This window comes from Colius striatus, chromosome 6 (assembly GCF_028858725.1).
Source record: "Colius striatus isolate bColStr4 chromosome 6, bColStr4.1.hap1, whole genome shotgun sequence".
NCBI lineage: Eukaryota > Metazoa > Chordata > Aves > Coliiformes > Coliidae > Colius > Colius striatus.
In genome coordinates, this window is record NC_084764.1 from 5,202,141 (window position 1) to 5,227,763 (window position 25,623).

Consider the following 25,623-nt stretch of genomic DNA (forward strand, 5'->3'; position numbering starts at 1 on the left):
TACGGACTACAGCTCCCGTCAGGCTGTGCCGCGGCGGGGTGCGTGAGGGGCAGGAGGGCGGCATCTCGGCCTGCCCGGCACTGGCAGCACCGGCTCGCTGCCGCCCTTGGGTTAAAGGGTTTGGGGAAGGGGGAAGCTGTGGGGTTTGGCGTAGCGCGGTGCCTGAGGCCGTACCATGGACAGGCGGTGCTATGGGTGCGCGTCCAAGTTCACTGTCTTCAAGAAAGAGGCAAGTCCAGCTGAGGGGGGCCAGGACCGGCCGGTGCTGCGGGTGCCTCCCCCTCAGTGCGAGGGTCTGAGAGGGAAGCTGGGGGATAACCTCTGCTGAGGGACACGAGCTGGAGCCCTAAATGCTCCACTTAAACCTGAGGAGAAACTCGTTTGGTGCTGAGCTGAGGGAGCCCTGGCCCAGGCTGCCCAGGGAGGGTGTGGAGGCTCCTGCTCTGGAGGTTCCCAAACCCACCTGGACACGTTCCTGTGTGACCTGCTGGAGGGGAACCTGCTTTAGCAGGAGCTTGTGTTGGATGAGCTCTAGAGCTCCCTTCCAGCCCCCATCATTCTGTGATTCCTGACCAGCATTGTGGTACCATTATAGTCCTTGCTTGCCTACCGAGCTCTCCTGGTATTGAGTTTCAATATTTGATCATTGTCTCAGAGACTTCCCAAATGCACACTGTATTACACTGTGGGATGAATGTTGCCTCTGCTTCTAGCAAATGTTATGTGCTGGTGCTTGAAGGCTCTTGAGAGACTGTGTCTTTACAGTTCTCTTAGAAAAACAGCGTAACCCCAGTGTTATTTGTAGTGCACCTTGGCATGGCCATTGTTCCTGCAGCCAGCCAGCCAGAGCAATGGGAGGTGTGTGGTGACTTGGTGATGGATCCCCATCCTGCCCCTCTCTTGTGTCTCTGCAGTGTGGGTGCAAGAGCTGTGGACGGGCATTCTGCTCAGGCTGCCTTAGCTTCAGTGCTGTTGTTCCCCGCTGTGGAAACACTCAGCAGAAGGTGTGCAAGCAGTGTCATGGAAAACTGACTGGGTAAGACTGGAGTGTTTCTTCACTCAAAGACACCGTCCTGCTGTTTCTTCATCTTGCATCCTGATGTTGTGTTGCAGATTTCTGTGTGAGAGCTATTCCCCTACATTTGTGCATGTACACTACCCTTACCCTGGAGTTACAAGCCAGGCCATTGCTGAGCTGCTGTTTCATGAGCTGTGCAGTCCAAAGATAGGAATAAAGATTTGTGAGGCGGTTCTCTGGAGTAACAGAGTACTCTGAAAGAATGAGGCTTAAATCTTCATGGATGGAGAGGAAATGCCTGTGGATATCTTAGCTAGATGAGATCAGTTTAAGCCCCACCATGTTTATGCCCAGAAATCTACACCCCTTTGAAAGCACTGGCAGTCTTTTCAAGGGTGTAGTAGTTGAACAACCTGACAATAAGACATTCAAAGTGTTATTACTTCTGTGGGCAATCAGGGACACAGATCCTCATTGTTGAGGAGTCTCTCCTATGTGTACCCTGAGGACTTGAAATTTTGTAGCATAAAATTGGTTTGCTTTTAAAAGAAAGCAATGTTTGCAAACACAACATGTTAAAAACAATGAAGTGTAACTTTGTATTCTTTTCTCTCTCTTGCATTTCTCTTCCTTCCATTCCACACTTCTCTGCTAGAGCCAGGAATTCTCACCAGCGAGTGGGGAATTTTCTGGCTCTGCAGGTGTCCAAAGGAGAAGAGCCTCATCTTAGCAGAGGTCTTCATTTCAGAAGCACTGGCTCCTAAAAACTATTTGAACTATTAGTGGTAAAAATCCAGTATTCAATCTTATAGTCTTGAAATTTCTAATTTCCCTTTACAACTCCAGAGCCATTGAGAAAATAGGGTAGCCTTTCCTCATGTTGCTTTTGAGGGGTTTTTCTCTCATCTGTTTAATGGCAGTACTGCAGAAGATAGAAAGCAGATAAGAAGCCTAGGCTGCAGCTCTGTAAGCTGCATGTGTTGTTATTCTTCATGCAAATGGCTTTCAGAACTGAGACCTTAGAACTGGAAAGTGGTCTGACAATGCTGAATAAACAAAATATGCTGACTGCCTTACATAAGTGTGTAATTTAGCAGCTCAACCTGAATACAAGTAAAGGTAGTTACACAAGATGTGTTTGGGGTGTATGGTGTTCAAATGTAGAACACTTCTGGTGCTGGTGGTTATAGAAGAATTTTGGTAACGTTCTGTTTAGCCTGTGCTTTATATAATTCAGTGTTTGGTACATGCCACAGCTCCTCTCAAAAGTGTTCTGCTGTGTGGAAGTCAACTACTTGAAACACTGTAAGTCTTGGCCAACTACTCCCTATCTGCCCTCTGAGAGGTGCAAGCTGTGAGAGGCAAGGGTGTTTCAGCCCAACCTCGTTTGGATCACTGCTGGTTGTATTAAAGCATGTTTTGTAGTTGCTGCTGTCCCAGGCAGCTATATTATCTTAATCCCTTCCATAAGCTGATTGTTCTTCATCTTAATAAGGTTATGAAAGGGGCTATACCAGGAGGTTGAGAAACTTACACTGATTTCTCTTGAGAGACTAGGTGATTGAAGCATTGCTGGTATCTTGAGTTCAGAAAATCATCTTTGTCTTCCAGAGACGGATCTCAAAGCAGTTCAGCTAAATGGTCACCGCCAGAAAACTACAAAAAGTGAGTTGTACTTGCCAATCAGGGGTTGCTTTTGCCTCACAGTAGCCTTTCAGACAATGCTCTTTCCCTAGAGAGATGAGCAAAAGTGGGAGTTGTGATGTGGGTATTTGCTTGCTCAGAATTATATTAAGGATGGGACTTTTTGTTGTTGTTGTTGTTGTTTGGTTTGGTTGGTTTGTTTGTTGGGGAAGGGGGAGGTGCTCTTTTGAATTGATTCCTGAGCAGCCACCTGCCTACATTATCTGTGACTGATCAGGCTTGGCTTGGAAGCAGGAACCTGTTGGGGAAATATTCCTTGTCTTCTTGGAAACAGTGCCAGGTGTGCTGCATGTGTGAGATAAGGTTTTCCTTAATCTTGAGAGTACCTCATTGTGCCAATATGGGAGAGCCTGGTGCAGGAAGAAGTGGTTTCTGTTCTACACCAATGTTCTTTTCAAATAGTCTGTCGAGTTCACAGAGGATGTTTTCATATCTCAGAGTTTAAGCCCCTATCCTCAATTGTCATGTGTTTGGTTTTTTCCCATGCTTGTCACAGGCGTGTTGCAGCTTTCGAGGCTAAGCAAAACCAGCTGAAGGAACCACGGAAGGCAGCTGCAAAACTCCCGGGTCAAGCAGGCTCCAGATACCAGGGGCTCTCAAAAGAGGACAGAGCTATTGCAGAGAGACTGGAGAGGCTCAGGGAGGAAAGGAAACCAAGTGAGTTGGGGAGGATAACAGAGATACCTTTTGTGGGAACACTGTTACTTGTGAAATATGGAACCTGGAGGGAGAGGGAAGTGCTGGGCTTTCAGAACCTGCCTTTTTAGGGAACTGAAGGGTTAAAATTGGACAGAGCATCCATGTCCTTCTGACACAATGGCCAAATTCTACAGTGATTTCAGATTAATGTTCCAGTTTCTTTTTGCTTTGTGGGATTTCCCTTGAAACTGCTTCTCAATTCTGGGGCAATATCTTGCCAGTAAAATCACTTTCTGATTTCTCCATCGTTTTGAAGCAAAAGCCTGTGTCAAGCCCAATAGGAGCAGAAAGAAATGAGGAGTTTTGGTCAAACTATTTTGCAGAAGGTTCCCTGTTGTGGGTTCTTGTCCTAGGCAACAGCGGTGCCAGTCTCTCTGGTATCATGTTCTGGCCAGCCTTGCCTCACAGAGGAGAAAGAAGATTCTCATCCCAGTCCACAGCTGTCAGGTTCTGGGAGAACTTTGTGGTGCTTGTGGGAGAAGAAACTATTTAAGAAATTATACATGATCTCTGAAACGGAAAGAACAGTCTGTAAAGTGATTACCTGATCATCATTGGATCAAAGAGTCATTTAGGTTGGAAAGGACCCTTGAGATCATCAAGTCCAACTGTTAACCCAGCACTGCCAAGTCCACTGCTAAACCATGTCCCTCAGTGCCACACCTACGCAGCCTTGCAAACACCTCCAGGGATGGTGACTCAACTGCTCCCCTGGGCAGCCTGTTCTAATGCTTAACAACCCTTTCAGTGAAGAAATTGTTCCTAATGTCCAGTCTAAACCTCCCCTGGTGCAACTTCAGGCCATTTGTTGTCAACTTATGTGATGGAGAGGGTTTCAGTCTGGTATCCCTGGAATTACATTAAGAGATGTAGGAGCAATGGACTGTGCACCATAAATGACAATTTTAGGCCTGTCCTTGGTATCCCAAGTCATCTGATTGCTAAATGACATTAGCTTTATGGCTAGGAGATAAACTGTGAAGGAGGCCTGAGGCCTCATCTGGAGTCCTGTGTCCAGTTCTGGGCTCCCCAGCTCAAGAGGGACAGGGAACTGCTGGAGAGAGGCCAGAACAGGGACACCAAGATGGTGAGGGGGCTGGAGCATCTTCCTTATGAGGAAAAGCTATGGGACCTGGGGCTGTTTAGTCTGGAGAAGAGGAGACTGAGGGGGAATCTCATCAATACTTACAAGTATTTAAAAGATGTGCATCAAGAGGATGGGACAACATTTTTCTGTAGTGTCCAGTGACAGGACAGGGATGATGGACGTGAGCTGCAGTACAAAAAGTTCCACCCAAACTCAAGGAGAAACTTGTTTGGTGCTGAGGTGAGGGAGCCCTGGCACAGGCTGCCCAGGAAGGATGTGGAGTCTCCTCTGGAGGTTTTCAAAACTCACCTGGACGTGTTCCTGTGTGACCTGATGGAGGGGAACCTGCTTTAGCAGGGGGTTGGACTGAATGACCTTTAGAGATCCTGTCCAACCCCTAGCATTCTGTGATTCTGTGATAGCAGTTTAGCACTGGGGTAGTCTCAGAGTCCTTTCATTGTGACCTCTCGTTCACACCAGGGCCTGAAGGAGGTTTTTACTGAGGTATTCAGAGTCTGATTCCAGAGAGAAACACAATTTTAAGAATAAGTGAAGCCCTTTGTGTTCAATAAGAAAGTAATCTCTTCTATTGGGTTATTCTGAACTGCAGAGTCCATCCCTACCCAAGCTGAGATTGAAGCCAGGCTGGCTGCCCTGAAGGAGGATGGCCGGGGACCTGTTCCATCCATGCAGGAAATGGAGGACCGCTTGGCTGTCCTGCAGGGGAGAGACCCTCCTTCCCAGGCTCCCAGACCTGTAAGCTCCCTCAGCCCTTTAGCCAGCAACATAATCTGACCTGCCACAGTAACTGGTGTCCCAGCATGTTCACTGTTCTTCCTTCTTCAGCTTGGCTTTTGGTGTCAGGGTGGCTCCCTTCAGAAAGCTCCGTTCCCTGTGTGTATCATTGCTCCATTTCACTGCTTCACATTGAATGCAGGATGTTCCTTTATGGCAAATGTAGTTTATGTGGGGGGTTTTTAACAATAGATGTTGAGATTTTTTTCCTCTCAGCCCAATTGTATACCTAATTGGTGTGATCTTTGTTTGGGGCTTATCAGCTGTACCTTCTAATTGTATCTCTTAGTTGTTACTGCATCTCAGATGGGCAAAACTCTGTTAATTATTCCAGAAATGGAAGCACAGAGTGGTTAGCCTGAGATTGCAGAGAAATGAGTTGGATATATGCCTTCAGAGACTATATGAATGACCTTGGCCCTGAGAAATTGTTTCCTCGTGCTCCTTTTTCAGCGGTGCTGCACACCCAGTTGTTCTCAGAAGCCTCAGTGGGGCTGCTTGCTGGGGCACCGTTGGGAATGGCACTTTATTTCCATTGGAGGTAGTGGCAGAGCTGGGGCTGGGACCCAGTGGTATGGACTCCTATACATTCAGCACCGCTTTGCCTTGTATGAGTGACTGCTTTTAAAGTTGTATACACTCAGCACCTCTGAGAATGAAGTTCTAAAAGTCTTACACCAGGTAATGGTATGCTGAGACTCTCAAGATCAGTGGATGCATCATCTTCTGCTGCTCCCACTTAGGGTGATCTTGGTTACTGAACTTTTCCTTTGATTGATGTGTGAGTATGCCACTTCCCTCTCATTTGCCTTTTCCCCTCCTCTCCGTTTCTTAGGTACATCAGCCTCCTGATACTAGAAGTCTGGTCCAGCAGGCAGATGACCTGTTAACTCAGCTGTCTGAGGAAGTTGCCATTGATGAACATTACAGACCAAGAGTTCAGCCTCAAGGTATGTGTTTCAAAGGCTTCCAAAGACCTGTTTCTGTCTAACAATGTATGTGCTATAGTAAGAAGGGAATATGTGCCTCCCTGTCTAGCTTACAGGTGAGCTGTGTGTCCAGTTTGTCCTTATCTCCCCTTTATGACTCCTACACTGGTGAAGAGCAGCCATCCATCTCCAATACTGGGTCTCATTGTCTCTGGAGATGGTCTCTTCTCAAGGTTGTGTTACTCAGATTGCTCCTCTCTATTTCTCCAAGGTGACCCTTATCTGGGGAGAAGCTGTTGCTACTCCCAATACACCTGTGCTCCATTACAAACCATCAGCACCTTCCTACCTGCTGTGCTTTATCTGTAATCTCACTGCAAAACCACAGATTAACTCACTTTCTTCTCTTCAGTGTACAGATGAAGTGTCATAGTCCTCCTGTGCCATTCCTTCTCCCATTATTACCCAGATTAAGCTGCTCTGGTCCCATTGCTTTAGTCCTGTTGTCTGTGCCCAAGCAACGTTGCTCCTGAGTCACCAACACGTTCTGTTTGCAGCTCTCAGTAGCCACAGTTTGAACGATCTCAATCGGGAAAGTGAAGATTGTGCTTCCCCTGCAAATCTGGACCCAAAACAGCTTGAGGAAGAGAAGAATAAACTTCTGGCAGAAGCTGCTGCTGAGCTGCGAGAAGAGAACACCAGGCAGGAAAAGATTCTCCAAGTTGCCAAGAGACTGGCAGCGCTCAGAGGCGAGGACCCAGAGAAAGGTGGGTAGCAGGTGAGGATACAGTGCCAAGAGAGAAGCCAAGTTCTTGTGATAGTGATTTGTTTCCTGAGAGTCATTTATTCATTTAGTTCCTCTCCTCTGCACGAAACAGACTGAGATCTGGTTCTGTCTGTAAAGTTGTACAGGTTGGTTCATTATGAAATCAGTGTGAAAGATCTTAGTTGAGGGTAGAGGCCGGAGAGCTGTAAGGTCAGACTGTTTTGTCTTGCACTCTCCTTTGAGAGAATTCTAGCATGTTCTAGTGAAGTTAACAATGCTTTTAAAAGCCAAACTCAAAAGCAGTGGGGATTTTTTTCCTTCCTTCTTCCAGTACTAAAACCAAACAGTGACACCCTTTTTGAGGAGTTCTCATCTCAAATGGATTTGTCTGTGCCAGAGCCAGAGTGGCAAAACTAGTTCACAGTCACCTGTCTCTTGTTCCTGCAGTTACACTGGAAACCTATAAACTCCCTGACAGTGATGAGGAAGTGGCTGAGGAGGAAGCCATCCAGAGAGTGCTAAAACAGGTCAGTAGTGTCAGCTGTGGCCTTGTTTTTCTTCCTCTCAATTGTTGCCAGTGTATATGTTTCTTGGTGAGCATGCAGAGCATGTGTTTCTGTTCCTGGGCAGAGTTTCATTCCTTTCCCTCCTAATGATTTTTCCAGTACTAGCTCCCATGGGCTGTTCCACTACAGGTAATTGACAACATTACTTCTAGTCTGTCCCATTGTCTTATTCATGCTTAGTGTCTCTTGTGGTGTATTTCTCCAGCTACACTCTGCTGATACTTCCTTGCTTCTTGTTTCATCTTTTTCCCCACCCAGCTAGAACATGGGTGATGAGATGTCTGCTGTTCAGTGCAGCTTATACCTAGATTTCTTTCTAAAATGTCCATGAATTGTCTTACAGACAGGCACAAGCTTTCTGGGCTTAAGTTTCTGTTTGATTACAGCCTACACACATAGGATTAGCATGATGTTAAGGGGCTGCTGATAGCTACACTGCAAAGCAGAGTGCAGAAGGCCCCTGCCACTGCACTGACTGTTAACAGTGTCACATTGTTCTGAGTGCAGACAGAGCAAGCTCACATCTGTCTAGATAACAACTTGTCTCATGTTGCTGACTGAGAGCAAGAAGAAGGGCAGGAGGTTTAGAGCCTAGAATTGAGGCTCCCAGCTGTGTTTGAAACAAAAGGCTTCCTGCCTTCTGTTGTTACAGCTCACAGAGGAAGCAGCCCTGGATGAGGCAAGTGGATTCAACATTCCTCCAGATCAGACCACCCAACCAGGACCATCACAACAGAAGCTGTATAAAAAATCAAAGCAAAAGGTCAGTTAACTGGTCAGTATCTCTTGAAATGACATACTCCAGGATCTCAGGAGAGTTCAAAACCCACTTGTACAAGTTCCTGTGTGACCTACTCTAGGTGGTCCTGCTCTGGCAGGGGGGTTGGACTGGATGAGCTTTCCAGGTCCCTTCCAACCCTTGAGAGTCTGTGAAAAGTTTGCTGTAGCCTGAGCTTGATGCAGGAAACCAACCAGCTTGTCCAGAGCAGACAAGCTGAGTGGCTTCTGCAAGGCTGACCAGCCCTGAGCACAGCAGCTATGAGTCATCCTTCTACTTTTAAAAGGAGTTGGTCCCTGCAATACATTTCCTTTCAGGTTGGCTTTCTGTTGAATGGGATGATGTCTTCTAAACCCAGAGGCATTAGCTTAGACCTCACAAGATGCATCTTAGATAGGAGGGTTTTAACTCACCGATATAATTAGACCAAGAAGGCCAGGTTCTGGTACCATACAGCCTGAACCAGGGTAAGTGGGAGGTTTGCCAGTGCCTTCAGTATGTGCAGAATAGAACCTCTAGATAGTAATCAAGTAATCAACTGTCTGTGTTCTCACATAACGTTAGAGGAAGGAATTAGTAACAAGATATCCTCTGCTTAGAATGGATTCCAGCCTGTTGTGGAAATACATACACCTTCTCTAATGTATATTACAAGAATTAAATGGGCCTGTGACTCACAGACACCTGACAGGCCTGTCCCCAGTGGAAGAACTTATTTAATTGTAAGCACTATTGCAAACATCCATCTCATAGCTATGCCACCTTGCCCTTCTGGGATCACTGATGGAGAAGATAGTGCCATCTTATTGCTCTTGTGTTAGGGAGCTGCCTTTGCCAGTGTCCAGGCACAGTGTTCCAGCGTGTGTATGGCTGTTCAGTTCCATAAGAGTTCTCTCTGAAGCAGAAGGTGACAATAGATATTATGGATAGACAGGCAGGGAGCAGTCTGGGGTTTTATTTATCAGTCTGGATACATGTGGAACCTCTCCTTGGGCTCTGGGCAAGTTCATCTCACAGACCTGGGATCACCAGAGAGCGAGATGTAGCCCATGTCCCATGTCATTGTGGCCATCACACATTACAGTGAAAGTCCCGTGTTGTCTCTGCTGGAATTTGAATTCCATGTCTCTGTTTCGTTTGGGCATTAGAGCCAGACTCCAGCCCTCACAGCCCTTGGCCAGGCAGATGACAGTGAGGAGGATGAGTTACCCTGGTGCTGTATCTGCAACGAAGACGCCACTTTGCGCTGCCACGGCTGCGACGGGGACCTCTACTGCCAGAGGTGTTTTCGGTAAGTCCTGCAATTCCTCTGGGTCTGAGAGGTGGCTCACAGGGAAGCTTGACCTCTTTGGTTTGTTCTTCCCCTTGGGGAGAAAAGCAAGTGGAGGGAGAGGATTTGAGGAGCCCAGCTCTGAGCTGAATCCCTGGCTAGTTGTTACGGAAATACTTGGTGCGATCAGTAGTTGTCTCAGGCTTCAGGGACTAAACTGCTCCTCAGCAGAAATGTTCTGTCTGTACTGCTCCAGTGCATGTTTGGGCACATTGTCTGAATGTTCTCTGGAGCAGCTGATGTACTGCATGCATTGTGTGGGATGGGATAAGCAAGGCCATTGTTTAGCTTGTTAATGGCATCGATGAGTGACCTTGGCTGGATTCCCATAAGAGGGGAGGTCACATAGTACAAATTGCTGAAGCTTTTCTTAGGTTGAGACTCTGCAGTCCCAATTTTATATGACTTCAACAAAGATTTGCTTTTTTTTAATGGTAAATAAGTCTGGGTGAACCCCTTTTCCTCAGTCAGGCCTTGCAGCAGCTATAGTCTTGGTTCTTAAACATCTGTAGCTTGATTTTTGACAAAACAGTTGTATGTCTCAGATTGGGAGGGTTAATTCCTTTGAATACAAAGTTATTCCTCACAGCCTGTGTAGCTTCTCTTTTTCATGCCTCAAAAGGGCCAAGTCATTGTCTGGGTTCTCAGACTAGTGCTGGATGACACGTAGGCAGCAGGATGCTAAGAATCTGGTTGGGATAGTAAGAGATACTTTTTGTATATTCTCTCATTTCCTGCAAATGTTTTTGTGGAGAAATGGAAGTGGAGTGAGGGAGAACATACGAAAATTGTAAGAAAACCCATGACTGGCAATGTTAGGTGATTAAAAACACAACAAAGAAACAAAACTGTCAGACAGCACACACCAATAAAGCAGAATGAGCAGTCTGGCAGGTGAGTGAGTAGTGTGTCAGTGGCATACTGCAGATGCAAGCTTGTGTCTTAGTCAGCACTCCCTGCTTCTGAGCATGGTTAAGACAGCTGCCAGTACACTGCATTTTAGCCACCACGGTTATTTTCCAGCTTTGTGAAGCAGGCTGTCGTTTCACCTCTTGCTAACGTGCCTGGGAATCACAGACATGGTGCTGGAAGTGAGCCACTAGTTACATAAATTTCTCACAGAGGGGAAGAGACAGAGGGACCTATTGTTGTTTCCCATTTCAGCAGGCAAGGATGAGCAGACCTTTCCACAAAGCACCTCTGAGGTTTCTCTTACAAGCAAATACCTTCAGTAGCCAGTCCGTGTGGTTGCCCGGCAGGTCCTCGCAACTTCCCGTGGGATAAGCTTCTGGTTAAGGGCTGCTGGGAAACATCTTGTGCAGTGGCCCAGGGTGAGGTCCCTGCCTCAGCGTTTACTTGTGCCCACACTTTGTGTTTGCTTCTCAGGGAAGGCCACGATGACTTTGACCTGAAGGACCACCACACCTCCCGCTATCGTCTTCCTTGCAAGTAGAAGCGATCACACTCTTCATGGGCAGAAAAGGAGGTGGTGAATGCGAGAAGAATCCGCCAAGATGGGAAGAGTCCAAGTGGATTTGCAGCCCAAAGGGATGGTGTTTTGGACAGTCAAAGGATGTGCCTGTAATCTGAGACAGGCTTGGAGAGTGTGTGACTTTGCTCTCACAAACACATCCAGAGAAGTGCAGGGTTTGCCGTGGATGCTTGGGGAGAAATGAGGAAGGACTTGATATGAGGCGGCGGTTGCGAGTCTATAAATGCAGACTTAGGTAAGGCAATGCGGGTGGCAGTGAAGATGTGTGTCTCAGGCAGCACTGATTGGGTGAGAAATAACTTCCTGCTTTTGCTAACAGTTTGCACACTGGTTCAAAGGGTAGCAAAGCACTTTGCACCAAGAAAACTATCTATGTTGTGGTCATGTGTGTGGTGAGAACTTCCAAAGCATAATAAAAACTACTTACAGAGGCCTGTGGTTAAAGTCTCTTCTGGAAATGCCTGATAGCCCTTCTACAAAGTGTTGCCCTCTTGTAATGGTATCTCAGCCCTAGTGTGTTAGGGAAAGAAAGGATTGTGAAGTCTTCCACAATGTTTCAGTGGTGTGACTGGAAAAGGTGCAGGGGCTTCTCTGCCTCAATGGGGAGTGTTGCTCACATGTTTGAAGGATGCTTTGTTAAGATAATCTGCTGCTGAGCAGAATGTGAGTCTGGAAGAGTTGTGGTATTAGTCTGAAAGCAGGATTTGGCTCTGTTTTATTATTTGGTCTCCTGGTAGGATAAAGATGTAGCCTGTGTGATGCTCTTTATCCGGCCATGAGAGAAGCTCAGTTTAATATCAATCCCCGGAGGAAAGTCTAGAGGCAAGTGGCACTTGCCAGTGAGCAAAGCACCCAGAATGGCTGGGAGTAAACTTGACCTAAATTGGCTATAATATCCCATCAGGATGAGCTTTTCCCAGGACTTTAAGGTGACTTCTGAGACAGCTCTCTAAGGCTGACAAATCCCAGTGGCAAAAAAATCCCAAGGATTTGGCTTTGACAGGGAGTTTCCAATGAATCTTGCCTGTCTGGTTTGACACTGCCACTCCCAGTTTGACTGCCCTGCCCCCGGGCTTAAGGTCACTGCCTCTGTAGGTGAGTTGACAAAACAATGTTTGCCTGCACCTCAGCCAACCCTGATCAGAGCTCAGCAAATAAATTACTGCTGAAGATGGGTTTCTGCTCACATGCTGGGCTGGAAAGAGCAGAAACCCATATCAGACAATGCAGAATAGTAATACTAGAGGTTAACACACTAAAAAGTATCTCCATCAGTGCCTCTGTTAGAAAGGGGTGGCAAAACCTGACTCTTGTGGAGGATGTTCTTTCTCCTGGCAGTCCTTGCTTCAGCAGTGCCTGTGGGGCAGATAGATAGAACTACTTGAGCTGTTCTGATGCAAAAGCTCACGATGAGCCCTGTGTTACACAAAACTTAAGTAGAAAGTTGCTGCCCTGAGGATCTTTCAGCCTTAAAAATGAAAACAAAATGCTGTGCTGGCTTTGTATTCTTGTAGGAATGACACTTTTTCATTGTTTTTCAACCCTGATAGCAAGATAGCCCAGTTCTTTCTTAGGTTAAATTCTTTGTGTTTTGCATGTACAGGAGGAAGGTGCAAATACCTGTTCTTACATCTTCTCTAAGACTGACCCACTCCTTTGGGTTTCAGCCCATGTCCTTCCCAAGCAGTCAGAAGACATAAATATCTCAGTATGAGCTGATCTGCTACTTGACACTTTCTGAATGCTTCATCAGCCACAGCCAAACTTTGAGCTCCTTGTGCAGTTAGGCAGCCTGTCTCAGAATTCTAAGCCCTGGTTCCAGCAGGAAGCAGTTTTAGTTTCCTGGATTGGTTTCTGTGGGGCCATCCCAAGGAATCCAGAAATGCACCCAACCCAACACCTGAAACAGAGCTTAGTCACACGTGGAAGAGTCTCTCCAGTCATTCATGCTTTCCTTGTACCACTAATGGACATTTTTGTGGCTTCTGAGCTTTCTGCAGGTAATTGGCCATTTTAGTGGCAGCCCAATCACTTTCCCCTGAAAGGCCATTCCCGCTAGAGCCCTGTTGCCTCAGTGGCCTCCATGTAAGCAGTAAGAGGGGTATCTAGATCAGCTGGCTGCAGGAAACAAAGCTAGCTGGCTCTGCCATTGTGAAATAGGAATGCTGCCTGGCCTTCAAGTGGGCAGTGCACTTTTAGCTGTGCTGCTTAACTCCCTGTCCTTGTCTTTGCAAAGGTGCTGGTAAACAAGTAGAGATACTGGTAGGCAGTCAGTTGCTGACAGACCAGATCATCTTCAGCCTTGGCCATTCAAGGACCAAAGAGAGCTTGGTTTCTTCAAGAAAGAGAATCAGCTTCTTTGCTTCTGTCTTTGTAGCATGCCATGAGGGCATAAGATTTCTTTCCCTCTCTCAAAGTGCTTTGTATGTGAACCATCAAATGTAGGCTCCAGCCCAACAAGAATTCAAAGTAACAACACCACAAGAGTGAACTTGGATTAGTTGGCAAAGAGATTTAACTCAGCTTAGTTAAACTGCATTCACTTGCATTTGCTGTGGTTCAGGAGCATGCAAGTCATCTCAGATGCTGTAACACGGTCACATGTCCAAATAGAGCAGCCAGAATGTTTTTGTAAGTATTGATCGTAAGGGAAAATTGCACTAAAGGTTATTTTACACACCTTAATAAACATTCAATGAGGCAAGCACGTGAACTTTCATATGTTCTGTGCTATCTTGGTGTAAGCAAGAGGGCAAAGTTCCTTTAGAGAAACATTATTAGACAGGATCTGCATACCAAACGTTAAGAGCTGGTGCTGAGAAACAGCAAAGTTAACTGGAAGCTGTTTGGTGAATAAAAAGAAATTCATTTAGTTTATCTTTATAGTCTTCAGCTGACAACAGACAGAAAGTAAATACAAGCAAGCATGGTTAATGCTTCAAACACAAGAAGTTGCTCTGATTGCTTTATGTTACATTTTCTTTTTGCAATGGTGAGCTGAGAAGTCCTCTAGCACTGGCCCCATCTTGCTTTGTCCCCCTTGACCACACTGTGCTCATTGGTAGTGGTGTCCTTAGTGTGTAAGAACCAACTACACATCATCAGGGCCCCAGCTTACTCTTTTTCTACTGCCTGCAGAGACAATTTCTGTCAAGTGGAGTTTCAAGAACCTGTTTTTTTCCTGGGTTCTAACAATGTCTGCCTTAAAGCACAGGCAAAAAGTTCCCTTTGCATTACTCCACCTTGAGAGAACACAGAATAATGCCCAGTGTGGAGAAAAAGAATCTTATCTTTTGGGCCAGAAGGGAGGCACCTGAGGTCTTTGTGCTGTCACAGCTCAGCAGAATAAACCAAGGTCTTCTGGTGTAGAGTACATCACTAATCTGCACTCCCATACACTACTGTGCTGCAGCTAATTACAGCTGTAGTCTCAGACACTCAGCTCATGGCCTGTCCTCCTCTGTCTTCCACCTGAACCTCTGTTTGAATCTAGCCTTTTAACAGTGCTCACAGCTCTGTATGCTGCTCTCCTTTCTCAAAGGGTATGACACATGAGTCTTAGCAGGTGTCAGTCTCTGAGCAATGCTAGATCTACAACCAGTGCAGCTCTGGATTTAATGTTGCTGTTGTCGTTTTACTTACAACAGGAGATTTCAGGAGGGCAGACGTGTCCAATTAGCCCCTTACTAAATGGCACGTCCTGAAAGCTGCCACAGATAGGCATGGACCTCATAAAGGCCATTTCTCCAACCTAGTGGGTGAGACTTAGAGCCTCCTGGAGCAGCCTCAGGATGAGGTATGAGCTGCATTGGCTTGCTAACATACGACAGCAGTGTGTGAAGGGAAGCAAGCCCTTACACCACAGCTGTTACTGCAGCTTGAATTTTGTCCTCTCAGAGATGGGCACAGCCCCAGAGCTTGTTCCCTGGCACTTCTGCTGGAAAATAGGAAGGAAGCAAAATGTAATAGTCATCACTCTGTTTCTGATTAAAGATGAAAAGATTAATGTATTTAAGATAGCACTGCTCCAGCCCAAGAGTTCTTGTTTGTTAGCTAACCTGCCTGTCCCTTTTGTGTCAGGGTTGGCCCCTTCTATCCCTGTCTTAAAAAACATATACTCAAAAGCTATCCTGGAGCATATTGGTCCATAGGAACCTCTCTGGATGCAAGTCAGCAACTCATGTGTTTGAGAGGCAGCCATGAGAGCAGAAGGGCAAGACATCATGTGAGAGTCTGCTCTGCCTAAGCACCCAGCCTCCATCTGCTGCCTTCTTCCCCATGTTTCAGGTTATGGACTCACTCAGAGGTTGGATGCAGCTTCCTCTGTATTTTTCCAGGCACACATGAGTTGTAGCCAGAGGAGTTTGTAGAGCCAGACAATGTGTTCTGCTTCACCTCTCATTTCTGAGACCCACCTGTGTGCAAAAGGCTCACTCTGCGACGCTTCCCGCAGGGAAATGGGGGGTGGGTATTTTTTCACTTGAGTTTTCCTTCAGTGTCTAAAAGGCAGCAGTTTGTGGCTGGTTTTCTCTGGTTTAATATACAAAATAAGCATTTTTCCAACATCTTTTCAAATTATGAGGAAAAAAACCATTCCCAGACCTCGTTCCTTTTGCAGCCACTTCTCAATCATTTTAAGTCCTAAATTCAAAAGGAAAACCATTCCCTACTCCATTAGCCTTAGCAGCCCTTCCACTAATTTCCTCTTAATTAGACCAGGTGCACTTGAACCTTTTCCTTCCATCCTACTGTGTGTTTTCTTCGTGAATAACAGAGGCTTGACAAGACTTAGGACATATGGTGAATGCTGTAGTGACAGGTAGAGCAGTAACAGGCAGGGGGTGACAGCTGGGTCACAGCCAGACTGAAGCAGGGTGCAGCTGAACAGTAGCTGATTTTCTGTGTTGATGAATGACTGATAATCAAGGCTTTGTTTTCCTTGCAGTGGACGAAAGGAAAGAAGTCTTGATGTGCTCCTGAGAATTGTATTCAGTGCTCCTCAGCCTGCATGGAAATTCCTAGAAGAACCTAAAGGAAGGACATCTTGTCCTGTTCCACAGGTTAACATGTCCTTTAAGAGTCAGGGATATGTACAATCTAGCTGCCTGCTGTGTGAGTATGTCTGGAAGGATTGGAGACTTCAGACCACTGGGTACAAAGCTCACAGTCTTGGTGATGTTTCTCAATAATGGTAAGTCCTAAACATATTCTGAAGTGATGTTGCTGAGGCTGGTTTTGGTGGGGAAGATCCACGTTCCCTAGTGCCCAAAGCTGGGTGTTCCACGTGGGCAAAGTCATTTCTTCTGAGGGCTGGTGACTCTCCGGAGCCCTTTCAATCGACTGAGCAATTCCGTAATGAAGTCCTGCAATGAGAATGGGTTGAAGAAGGGTGTCATCTTAATTGCAGTGCTCCCCAGCCCAAAGAATACTATGGCTCTTGCATTATTCCCACATTCACGTTGAGCAGAAACCAGAATTTTGACTGTATTATGCAAACCTATATTTTAACTTCGTAAAGGAGACCTTGTGGTGGTTGAGAAGGGTCTGAAAGCCCTTCCCTCCCCCTGTCTCCTTCCAGAGCAGCCATGTTTACTTTCTCCCCAGGGGCTAGCCTGCTCCTCTTCATCCCAGATACCTGCTTTGTCCACCTTAAGATGACCTCAGGATGCTGTTGACTTCTGTTAGGTTCCACTGCTTCCTGTTGCCACCATAACCTCCTGCCCATTTCTGCTGCCTTCTCAATCTAGGGCAAAGCAAGCTGTTCCTCCTGCTGAACCTGTAAAGCTCTGTGTTGTGTATTGCAAACCATCTCAGAGCTTGGGCCAATTCTACAAGGAAGTGGCTGGCGGAGAGGAGGTGGAGCAAAACACATGAAGGACTAATGATAACCTGGAGCAGGGCTTGAGGACAGGCAGAGCAGATAGATGAGAAGTTAATGGAGATAAACCCCGACTATTTTGCTGACCCAGTCCAGCACTATGAACTAAACTGGATCATCTGGTTATTCCAAGCAGAAGTCTGTGTGACTAGTGCAAACTTTACCATCTGCATGACAAGTAACCTCACCATAAAGGAGTGTGCAGCCTTTCTTTGCCCCAAGAGGTACAGCTACATGCCCTTGTAATTAGGCAAAGTCACTGAAGTATTGCAGCTTGTTACCATTTGTGCAGTGTGGAAGCCCAGCTTCCTCTCTTGGGTGTTGAGAGGTTGCCTGCCACAGCATGCTCTGGAAGCAAATGCCTAGGATCACACATACCTTTTCAGTCAGTCCCTTCAGAGGAAACCAGTTTGTTTCCTCTGCTCTCTGCAAAAAGGCTGCTGTTATCTTTCAAGGGGAGGATTCAAGATAACCAGAGTGAAAGTACGTATTTTTGCCAGTGAAGCAGCAGTATCTGTAGTTAGCAAGTACCATGCTGTCTGCAGGATGCTTTCATGGCTCATGAATCAGTAGAACAAACTCTTCAGTTATCTCTCAGGGAACCTGGGGTTCTTGCCCAAGATCTGAAATTCAGACACTCTGAGAACTAATTTCCCTGTTACTAGCGTTGTCTGCTGAAGGCCTGCTAGGAGACTTTCTGTAATGATTGCTACTGCTGAGTTCCATTTCAATGGCAGTTGTGCATCCACCTGGTTTTCAGCTGCACAGACTCTCTCAGATGTGGACACTGCTGTCCAAGCACCATGTTCACATGCAGTGCACGTGACTGAAGCAGTGATGGGGGGGCCTTATTTTGCACAGGTATGCAGTGCAGTGAAGGCAGTTGCTGTGTGGTGCACAGTGCCCTATGCTGCAAGGGGTTTGACTCCAGTCCTTTGGCCATTGTGACAGCATGTGGGATTTAACTCTCTTAAACCCAGTACTTGTAAAGTTCACATAAGTGTAAAAACTAACCTACATGGCTACTGCTCAACAGTTCTCTGCCCAATCCAAGGGCCGTCCTACACTCTCAGCACTCGTAACACTAGAGTGGCTTAAGCTAAGAATGCATTTAGTTAACAGTGTGCCCAGTGGTTATGTGAGCTGGGTCACCATCTATGGCCTTTCTACTGAGAACCCAGTAGCAACTCAGCCTGGTCAGCTTAGGATGTCCAAAACATGGAATGAACTTTGGTTGGTTGTAAAGTGTGATTCCTTCTTTGCTCCACTGCTCTGCCTTCAGCTCACCCATGCAGATTTACAGGTATTTTCTTAACACAACAGAATAAAGTGGCAAACACCTCCCACTGGGAATTAAACAAGTCTGAGGTGTCACATTTGGCACAGCAATCTCAGCTGTTCAACCAGGCAGCAGCAAAGACACTCTCTTCCAGCACAGAATAACATAGATGGATGTTGATGGTGCTTCAACTCACCTCTGTTGGGCTGGAGCACTCATGGAGGATTTCCTAAAAATCAAGAAGGAGTCATTTTAGTATTTTATGAGCTGACCTAATTGTCCCCTCCCTACAAAATGGGTATAAAGTCTTACTACAGTTGAGAGGCTAAGATAGAGGGGAGCATCAGGAATCATCATGAGGTGCTGAGGGACATGGTTTAATTTAGCTATGGGCTTGGCAGTGTGAGGTGAGTGGTTGGACTTGATCTTAAAGGTCTTTGCCAGCTGTAATTATTCTATGATTCTATGATCACGCAACACTGTATACAAGTATTCTGTACCCCCACACACCACTACTGCTCTTTATGAAGGAAATCCCTAACTTAAAGTCACCAAATCCCTCCATTTGACCTGTAGTTTTAATTTCTGCTCTTCGTTAGGGACCTCCAGGAGATCTTCAAGATCAATCTGTGGTTCTGGAGCTGCTGCTTCTGTTTCTTCTCTTAGCTAAGAGGAGAAAAAGAAAAAAACAACCACCCACAGTTAGTAAACTTTCAAACTTCTAAGAACTCTAGAAGCCATCTTTCAAAAGCAGAAACCCTTAATCTTAGAGAGGCTCGATTAATATAAGAAGATTTTAGGCTAAATACATTCACATAGTTGGTATTTATGCTAAGGCTTTTTGCAGTGATGGAGAGGAAACCAATTACTCTTTTGAAAGGCTCAGCAACGTTTTGCTTTCTCTAACAGACACAAGAGGCATGTAATAGTCTCCTTTAATGGAAGAGAGGCCCTGAGCTTTGGTGAGTGGAGCAATAAATAATCTTGTAGTGCATAGGGGTCAGAGTTGGAAACATGGGTAAACTCGATCACAGACGTATTTTAGCTCCACATGTCTCTAAAAGACTGTTAAGGAAAGCAGGCTGTGGCTTTCAAGGTGTTTGCAAAAAGAATCTTTGCCACCACTGGTGATATTTTAACACAATAATCAGTGGGCTAAGGCTACTGAGTAAACAACACCCATGCCTGACTGCTGGGCAGCATTTATGGATGTGCAGGTCAAATATTAAACAACAAAGGCAATACTTACAGGAAAAAAAGAAACTGAGCAGTCTCTGATACTAAGCCAGAGAGGAAGCAGAAACCCTTTGTTCAGTTTTGTCACACAGCTGACTTGACAGTAAGTAATAAAACACAGTTAAATACATTGTGCTGTGACCCACATGCTCAAAAGTAATAGTTTTCAGGTGCCTGTTCAGAGAGAAAGTATAGACCCAGCCTGACTTGGTCTCTGGCTGACAAGACAAATAGGCCAGGAGAGTGGAGAGACAGAGTTGGAACTCCTTACAGCTTTCTGGTCCTAGAAAGGGTGGTGATCTGGCTTCCACCTGCAGAGAATCATCTCAGAAACCAAAATTGCCTCCTGAGTTTTTGTTTTATTGCAAAAAGCCTCATAACAGTAAATAGCACAGCACTCAGACCATCTGTATCAGGAGGTGGTGTCTGAACTAAGCTTGCTGGCATTTGAACCTGCAGTGCTGTTTATTCTGACTCTGTCACACAGGTTTCTGGAAGAGACTGAGGATCACTGCAGTGCAAAAGGCAGGTAGAGCAAAGGGAAAAGCTGACAAAGAGACAAGGTAGTGGAAATGGATGGCTCCAAGGAAGCCAAGACTAGCAGGTCTTGCCAAAATGCAGAGAGGAGAGCAGGAGGACTTGCTGGGCACCTGGGTGATTAAAAGCCATCAACAGTGGCACATGTATTTATTTGAAAAGACCCCATGTAACCCCCTGTTGTACCCTAGTAACAGTCTCTGACCTGGCACAGCATCATGTTATATAGTTCCTGATAGCAGATCTCTCAGGTTGGCCCAAATACACCAGGAAGTTGGGGAAAAACATGTTGTGAAATGTGGAAAGGTGCCAGCAAAGGCAATCCACTGGCAATCTGTTCCTGTAAGGGCACATCTGGGTTTCTCACTTGTGCCCAGTGGGACTTTGTATCATGGAAAAAAAAATATATCCCCTTTGGGCAGCTACTCTGATGGCAGAAAACAGCTCATAATTCTCAGGAAACCAGGAGTGATAATGTAACCTGACTTGTTTCTCTGACATCTGTAGACTTGGGCAAGTAACAGCAGCACACAGGGAGCTTCCTCTTTGGTCATGTTCCTGATGGTACCAAGTGCTTCTCATCTAGCTCAAAAAAAACCCCCAAAACAAAACCCTAAACCTTCTCTTTAAAACAGCAGTAATTCCCCAAAGGGCAAGATGTTCTATTACTGCAGCCTTTCTCCTTGCTTATCTCTGGCAAATCTCAACAGGCAGACTAAGGGCTGTCTGATCTGAGCTTCCAACCCCGGGGATAATTCCTTAAATGCCAGTGCAGGTGTGATTGGCAAGTGACTTGGCTGCCCCTGTCTTCACTTGCCAGGACCACCTCTTCAGTGCTTCTCAGCTTGTCTGTCTGGGTCTAGTGATAACATCTGCTCCTACCTACTCTAGATAATGTTTCATAATGCATTATCAAGAGCCTTAAGATACAGCTGAGAACTTACTATCATTTTATAAACTAAACAACTGGAAATTCAGTCTGAAAGAGATTATGAGCTTTTATCCTTGATCACTTTTACTAAAGAAGCTATAAAATTCTTTGGGAAGCCTAAGAACATTAATTAACAAAACAAGAGTAAGAATATACTCATTTTTTTCAGGGGAGTCATGAACTTGCAACAGAAAGAAGGAGCTTTTTCTCCACATTTGTTTTCTGCTGTGCATTCTTTGCATGTGGCAGAAATTAAGCAGAAATCAACTGTTTTTCTCTCCCAACATGACACAAGAACCTGGTATGTTCCCACAAGTATCAAATAGGAAACAGTCATACAGAAAATGATGATAATAATAACTAATAATAAACAAAGACAGTCTCAGAGACAGTTCCTGGAGTCTGTCTCTTCAGCAGCTGACATTGTTCTATGGCTCTTAGGCCCAGAACATCAGCCTGGATAGGCAAAAACTTCTCTGTACCACCATGGCGTACAGCTGAAAAATCCCCTTTCCTGGGCTGTTCTAATGTGTCTGTTTCCACTGCTGGTTGCAATTTGAAACTGCTGCTGCTCAGAGTGGAAGACTCTCAGGAATCATCAGCTCTTTCTTTCTTTGCCTCTCGAATATGTGCTGAATAAGCTGTTTTACAAAACTTGTGAAATCTAAGTCTTTGCTTGAAGATGTGGTGGGCTGTGATTCGTGAAAGCTTAGAGCATCAGCCATTGCCCTACAGATAGAAGCAAAACCCCTAGTCATGCTATTTAAATGGGTTTAAGACCATGAGGTCCAATGAGGAAAATTCTTCCCCTTTTTCCCCATACCGCCCTCCAAAGGAGTTCTCTCACACATGGAAAAGCACTATCCTTTCTGAAAGCTCCTAGTGTGAGTGCCATCCATCTAAGGACAAAATGTGAACACAAATTGCCTAGGTTAAATTTTCAGTGTATACAGATGGTGCTAGAACTTGGCTTAAATGGCACATACCCTGCAACAGCTGAAGTAAAGACAGGTCCCATCCTAGTGCTGGACATCAGCACTCCTGGACCTTTCTTAGTTAGACAGCTCTCAGATAGACAGGAAGAGGTTCCTGGTGCAAAGGAAATGTCAGGCAAGGAGTTGTGAAGAGGAAGTACTCATCTGGAATACTGTGTCCAGTTTTGGGCTCCTCAGCTCAAGAGGGACAGGGAACTGCTGGAGAGAGGCCAGCACAGGGCCACGAGGATGATCAGGGGACTGGAGCATCTTCCTTTTGAGGAAAGGCTGCGGGAACTGGGGCGGTTCAGCCTAGAGGAGACTGAGGGGGGAACCTCACTGACCCTTGTAAGTACCTAAGGGGTGGGTGCTGAGAGGATGGGGCAACATTTTTTTTCTGTAGTGCCCAGTTACAGGACAGTGCCCAGGTGATGGACGTGAGCTGGAACACAAAAAGTTCCACTTAAACACAAGGAGAAACTTGTTTGGTGCTGAGGTGAGGGAGCCCTGGCCCAGGCTGCCCAGGGAGGGTGTGGAGGCTCCTGCTCTGGAGGTTCCCAAACCCACCTGGACATGTTCCTGTGTGACCTGCTGGAGGGGACCCTGCAGCTACAGATAAGAGAGTGTTATCTGGAGTGTCTCATTCAAATAGCATCTGCAGCTACAATGTTGTGACCAAGAGGAGGAGGGATACACTGACAACCCTACCCCAGCTAGCTCAGGTACTGCTTGCAGCAAAGGCACTCACCACGTGGAGGTCAGCCACAAGAAACCTCCCAGGTCTATACACTTCTCTAGGTTCTGCTGCTAGGGCTAAGCTACACCCCCCCAGCAGTGTGGAAAGACCAGGCAGCTGGTTGGATTATATCCTTGCAAGCTTCTCTGACTGCAGGCACACTGGTCAGACAGACTGCTGTTGCACATGGCACTAAGATACCTAATAAGAACCCAAAGATGAGAAGCTATTTCCAGTAAGGCAGAGCAAGAGAATTCTGTCCCAGCACACAGGGCCTCTCATCCAATTCACTAGAGGAGCGAGGAGCTGATTTGCCCCAGCTACTCACCCGGCACTGGTACAGCTCCTGCAGCTGCGTGTTGATCCATTCCTCCAGGTCCAGCCAGCGCTGGAGGTCTTTGCGGTTGTACTTGATGGTTAACTTGCCCAGTTTTTTGTGTGATGATTCCTCCCCAGGTTTCTCTGGCGTCTGGAAAGTCACCCTGGGCAGAGTGCTGGGGTTGCTGGCCATGCTCACCGCTTGCTTCCTCCTCTGACCCTAGGAACTCACCTTCCCCTGGGCTTCCTCACTCCTTTCCTCCGTCTCCTTTAACAGTGGCCTCTCCGTAACTAACGTCTCACAGCACAAGCTCCTCACAGCGTTGGTGATCCCGGGGAGAGAGGTGGGGAAGACAGCTCAGCCGAGGCAGCAGCCGGGCACTGCGGGCAGAATTACAGCACCAGCTTCTTGGGTTTCAGCATCGTCTGTGCTGAAAGGAACGGGGGAGGCAGGCAGAGGAGCTGTTGTAACAACATCTCTGTTGTTAAAAGAAGCCAAGTGAACCAGGGAATTGATGAACCGAGTTGGTTAATATTTAACTCAGCTCCAAGAGGTGAGGAAGAAGAAGGTGGTTTTAAATGACCGTTTTCCTACCGGCATAACTTATGTGCATGCACAATTCCAGAGGGCTGAGCCATACATAATGCATTGAATCCCCCCTGTGCTTAAGTTCCACCAGCCTCACTAAGCTACTTTGCCTGCAGCCACCGGGTTTAGCTCCCATTGAAACGATGTATTTGGCATTTTTTTGGCTAAAACCCCTGGACCCAGCACAGGTAAGAAGTGCTCTGGAGTCAGGTAGCTACATCCACTGTTTTACAAGAGTGGGATATGCCAGGTGAGTGACACTGCAAGCCAAACGTGGGCTCAGCAGTCTCATCTTACATTGTTCTACAATCTGGAAATTTATTCCAGCTTTCTCAAAAATTCCTGTAGCAATCCCAGTGGCCTGAATTTGAGATCATCCCAACAAAGCAATTCTGAGATAAAACAACATATCTGTGCTCTTATTAAGCAAACAAAAAAAGAAGCTACAGTATTTGCCATGATGGCACTGCAGGGAAAGGTCTGGCTGGGGATGGAGCACTGGCTCCTTCCCACAGGAAAGTATTCACAGTAAACAGGTTCACCTGCTGAAGCACCATAAACTGCTATCAGAACACATCTTATCATTGCTGGTTTACAGCCTCATTCTTACTGGAAGATGGGTTAAAGGTCTGCAGCATTATTGCCCTGTGCCACTTTAAAAACAGAAATCAGGCTGGTTGTATTTATGGGGTGCCAGTGCCCTGGAAATCCCACAGCCATGTCACACCTCTTGATTCATCTCTTCCCAGAGCCCTCCAGTGACCGACCCGGGGAGCTGCCTCATCCAACAGACAAACCAGCTGAGATCCTCCATCATGAAGCGGACCCAACCACCCCATTCTCAGGACTGATGTGGAAAAAGCAAGTAAGTCTCTGCTGCCCCTGGCAGCCAAGGTACCTCCAGTTTGGAGACCAAGAGGTAGATAAGCCAAAGGAAAAGCAACCAACCCTTCTCCCACTGACAGCTGCTGCTGGGCAACATGGGGCGTTCTGCAGTGGAACTGGTCTCCTCTGCAAGTCCTACCCCATTCCCCTGCCAAAGTTACATTCCTGTGCCAAGAGGGATGGTGGTGCAGCCAGCCAGCAACATCTCATACACAGGGTGATAGAAAAATGGGGAGAGCCATTCCAGCCCTTCTTTTCCTTCTGAATTTGAGAAATAGAAAGCACCTTTGTCTGATGGAAAAGTCAACAAAATTATGAGCCTGTGTCAGGGAGAGATAAAGTCTTAAAGTACACCTGGAACTGGTACAATCTCCTCTGCTTTTCAGACAGCCTAAAATTTCTATTCAGAAGACAGCTGTCAGCTATTTGATTTAAGCAGCTTTAGCCACTTCCCTCACTTCTTGGTTGTGTCCTCCTCCTAATCTCACTCCTAAAACTGCTGCATTTAGACCAACATTTCCCAGAAAAACCCGTGTTGTGAGAGGGTCAGGGCACACTGGGTCAGGGCAGAATCTTCAGACATTCTCAACAGTTAAAAAGCTCACAAAACCAGTTGAGCATCCTATAATGTGTTTACAACTATTGACTTTTCAAAGGCTAATGTGCTGGCCCAACACGGGCAGATTTTCACCAGGTAACTGGACTAAAGGACACCAACTGCCAGGTGTCAAATTCCCATCTCCAAAGAGAAGTGCTCTATTTTGCACTTCAAGGACTGGCATCTTTTTATCAGACTGACATTATTTTAACCTATATTTTCTTTGGTCCTGAGGAACACTAGAACAGGATGGCATTAAGACCAGAGAAAGAGGAGAGGACTTAACAAGGGAAGTTATCTGATATCCCTGACTCAGTCCTAAAATCTGCAGCAACTGAAGGGCTGGCAGGGAAATTGTCCCTTTGCTCCATCCCCTGTGCTGACTCTGGTGCTCTTTGTTGAGCAGTTCAGTTCAACCCTGCATGAAAGATGGAGTTTGTCCTCCTAATCTTTCACCGGCGTAGTTGAATTGATGAAGCACGGGCTCCAGAGGTCATG

The 25,623-nt window shown here is 46.3% G+C and overlaps 2 protein-coding genes across 4 annotated transcripts; one reads left to right on the top strand and one right to left on the bottom strand.

Annotated features, from left to right (window-relative positions):
• Positions 1-63: 63 nt before the first annotated feature.
• Positions 64-24,575, top strand: ZFYVE19 (zinc finger FYVE-type containing 19). Of its 3 annotated transcripts, XR_009818922.1 has the most exons (14): positions 64-229; positions 915-1,036; positions 2,630-2,683; positions 3,219-3,379; positions 5,119-5,264; positions 6,139-6,253; positions 6,790-6,999; positions 7,446-7,525; positions 8,217-8,327; positions 9,491-9,633; positions 11,059-11,399; positions 16,110-16,355; positions 23,278-23,607; positions 24,392-24,575. XR_009818922.1 is itself a non-coding variant. In XM_010207673.2 (11 exons), exons 1-11 carry the CDS (start codon positions 176-178, stop codon positions 11,123-11,125), a joined length of 1,263 nt encoding a protein of 420 aa, XP_010205975.2. In that variant the 5' UTR covers positions 64-175; the 3' UTR covers positions 11,126-11,595. The 3 variants fall into 3 exon arrangements, 1 of the variants encoding a protein (XP_010205975.2); XR_009818923.1 differs by lacking the exon at positions 23,278-23,607 and having other exon boundaries at positions 24,392-24,571; XM_010207673.2 differs by lacking the exons at positions 16,110-16,355; positions 23,278-23,607; positions 24,392-24,575 and having other exon boundaries at positions 11,059-11,595.
• Positions 16,459-23,246, bottom strand: PPP1R14D (protein phosphatase 1 regulatory inhibitor subunit 14D). Its single transcript, XM_010207672.1, has 4 exons — positions 23,064-23,246; positions 18,892-18,987; positions 18,518-18,550; positions 16,459-16,527 (listed from the first exon to the last, which is right to left on the bottom strand). The coding sequence occupies exons 1-4, from the start codon at positions 23,244-23,246 to the stop codon at positions 16,459-16,461; spliced, it is 381 nt and encodes a 126-aa protein (XP_010205974.1).
• Positions 24,576-25,623: the final 1,048 nt, after the last annotated feature.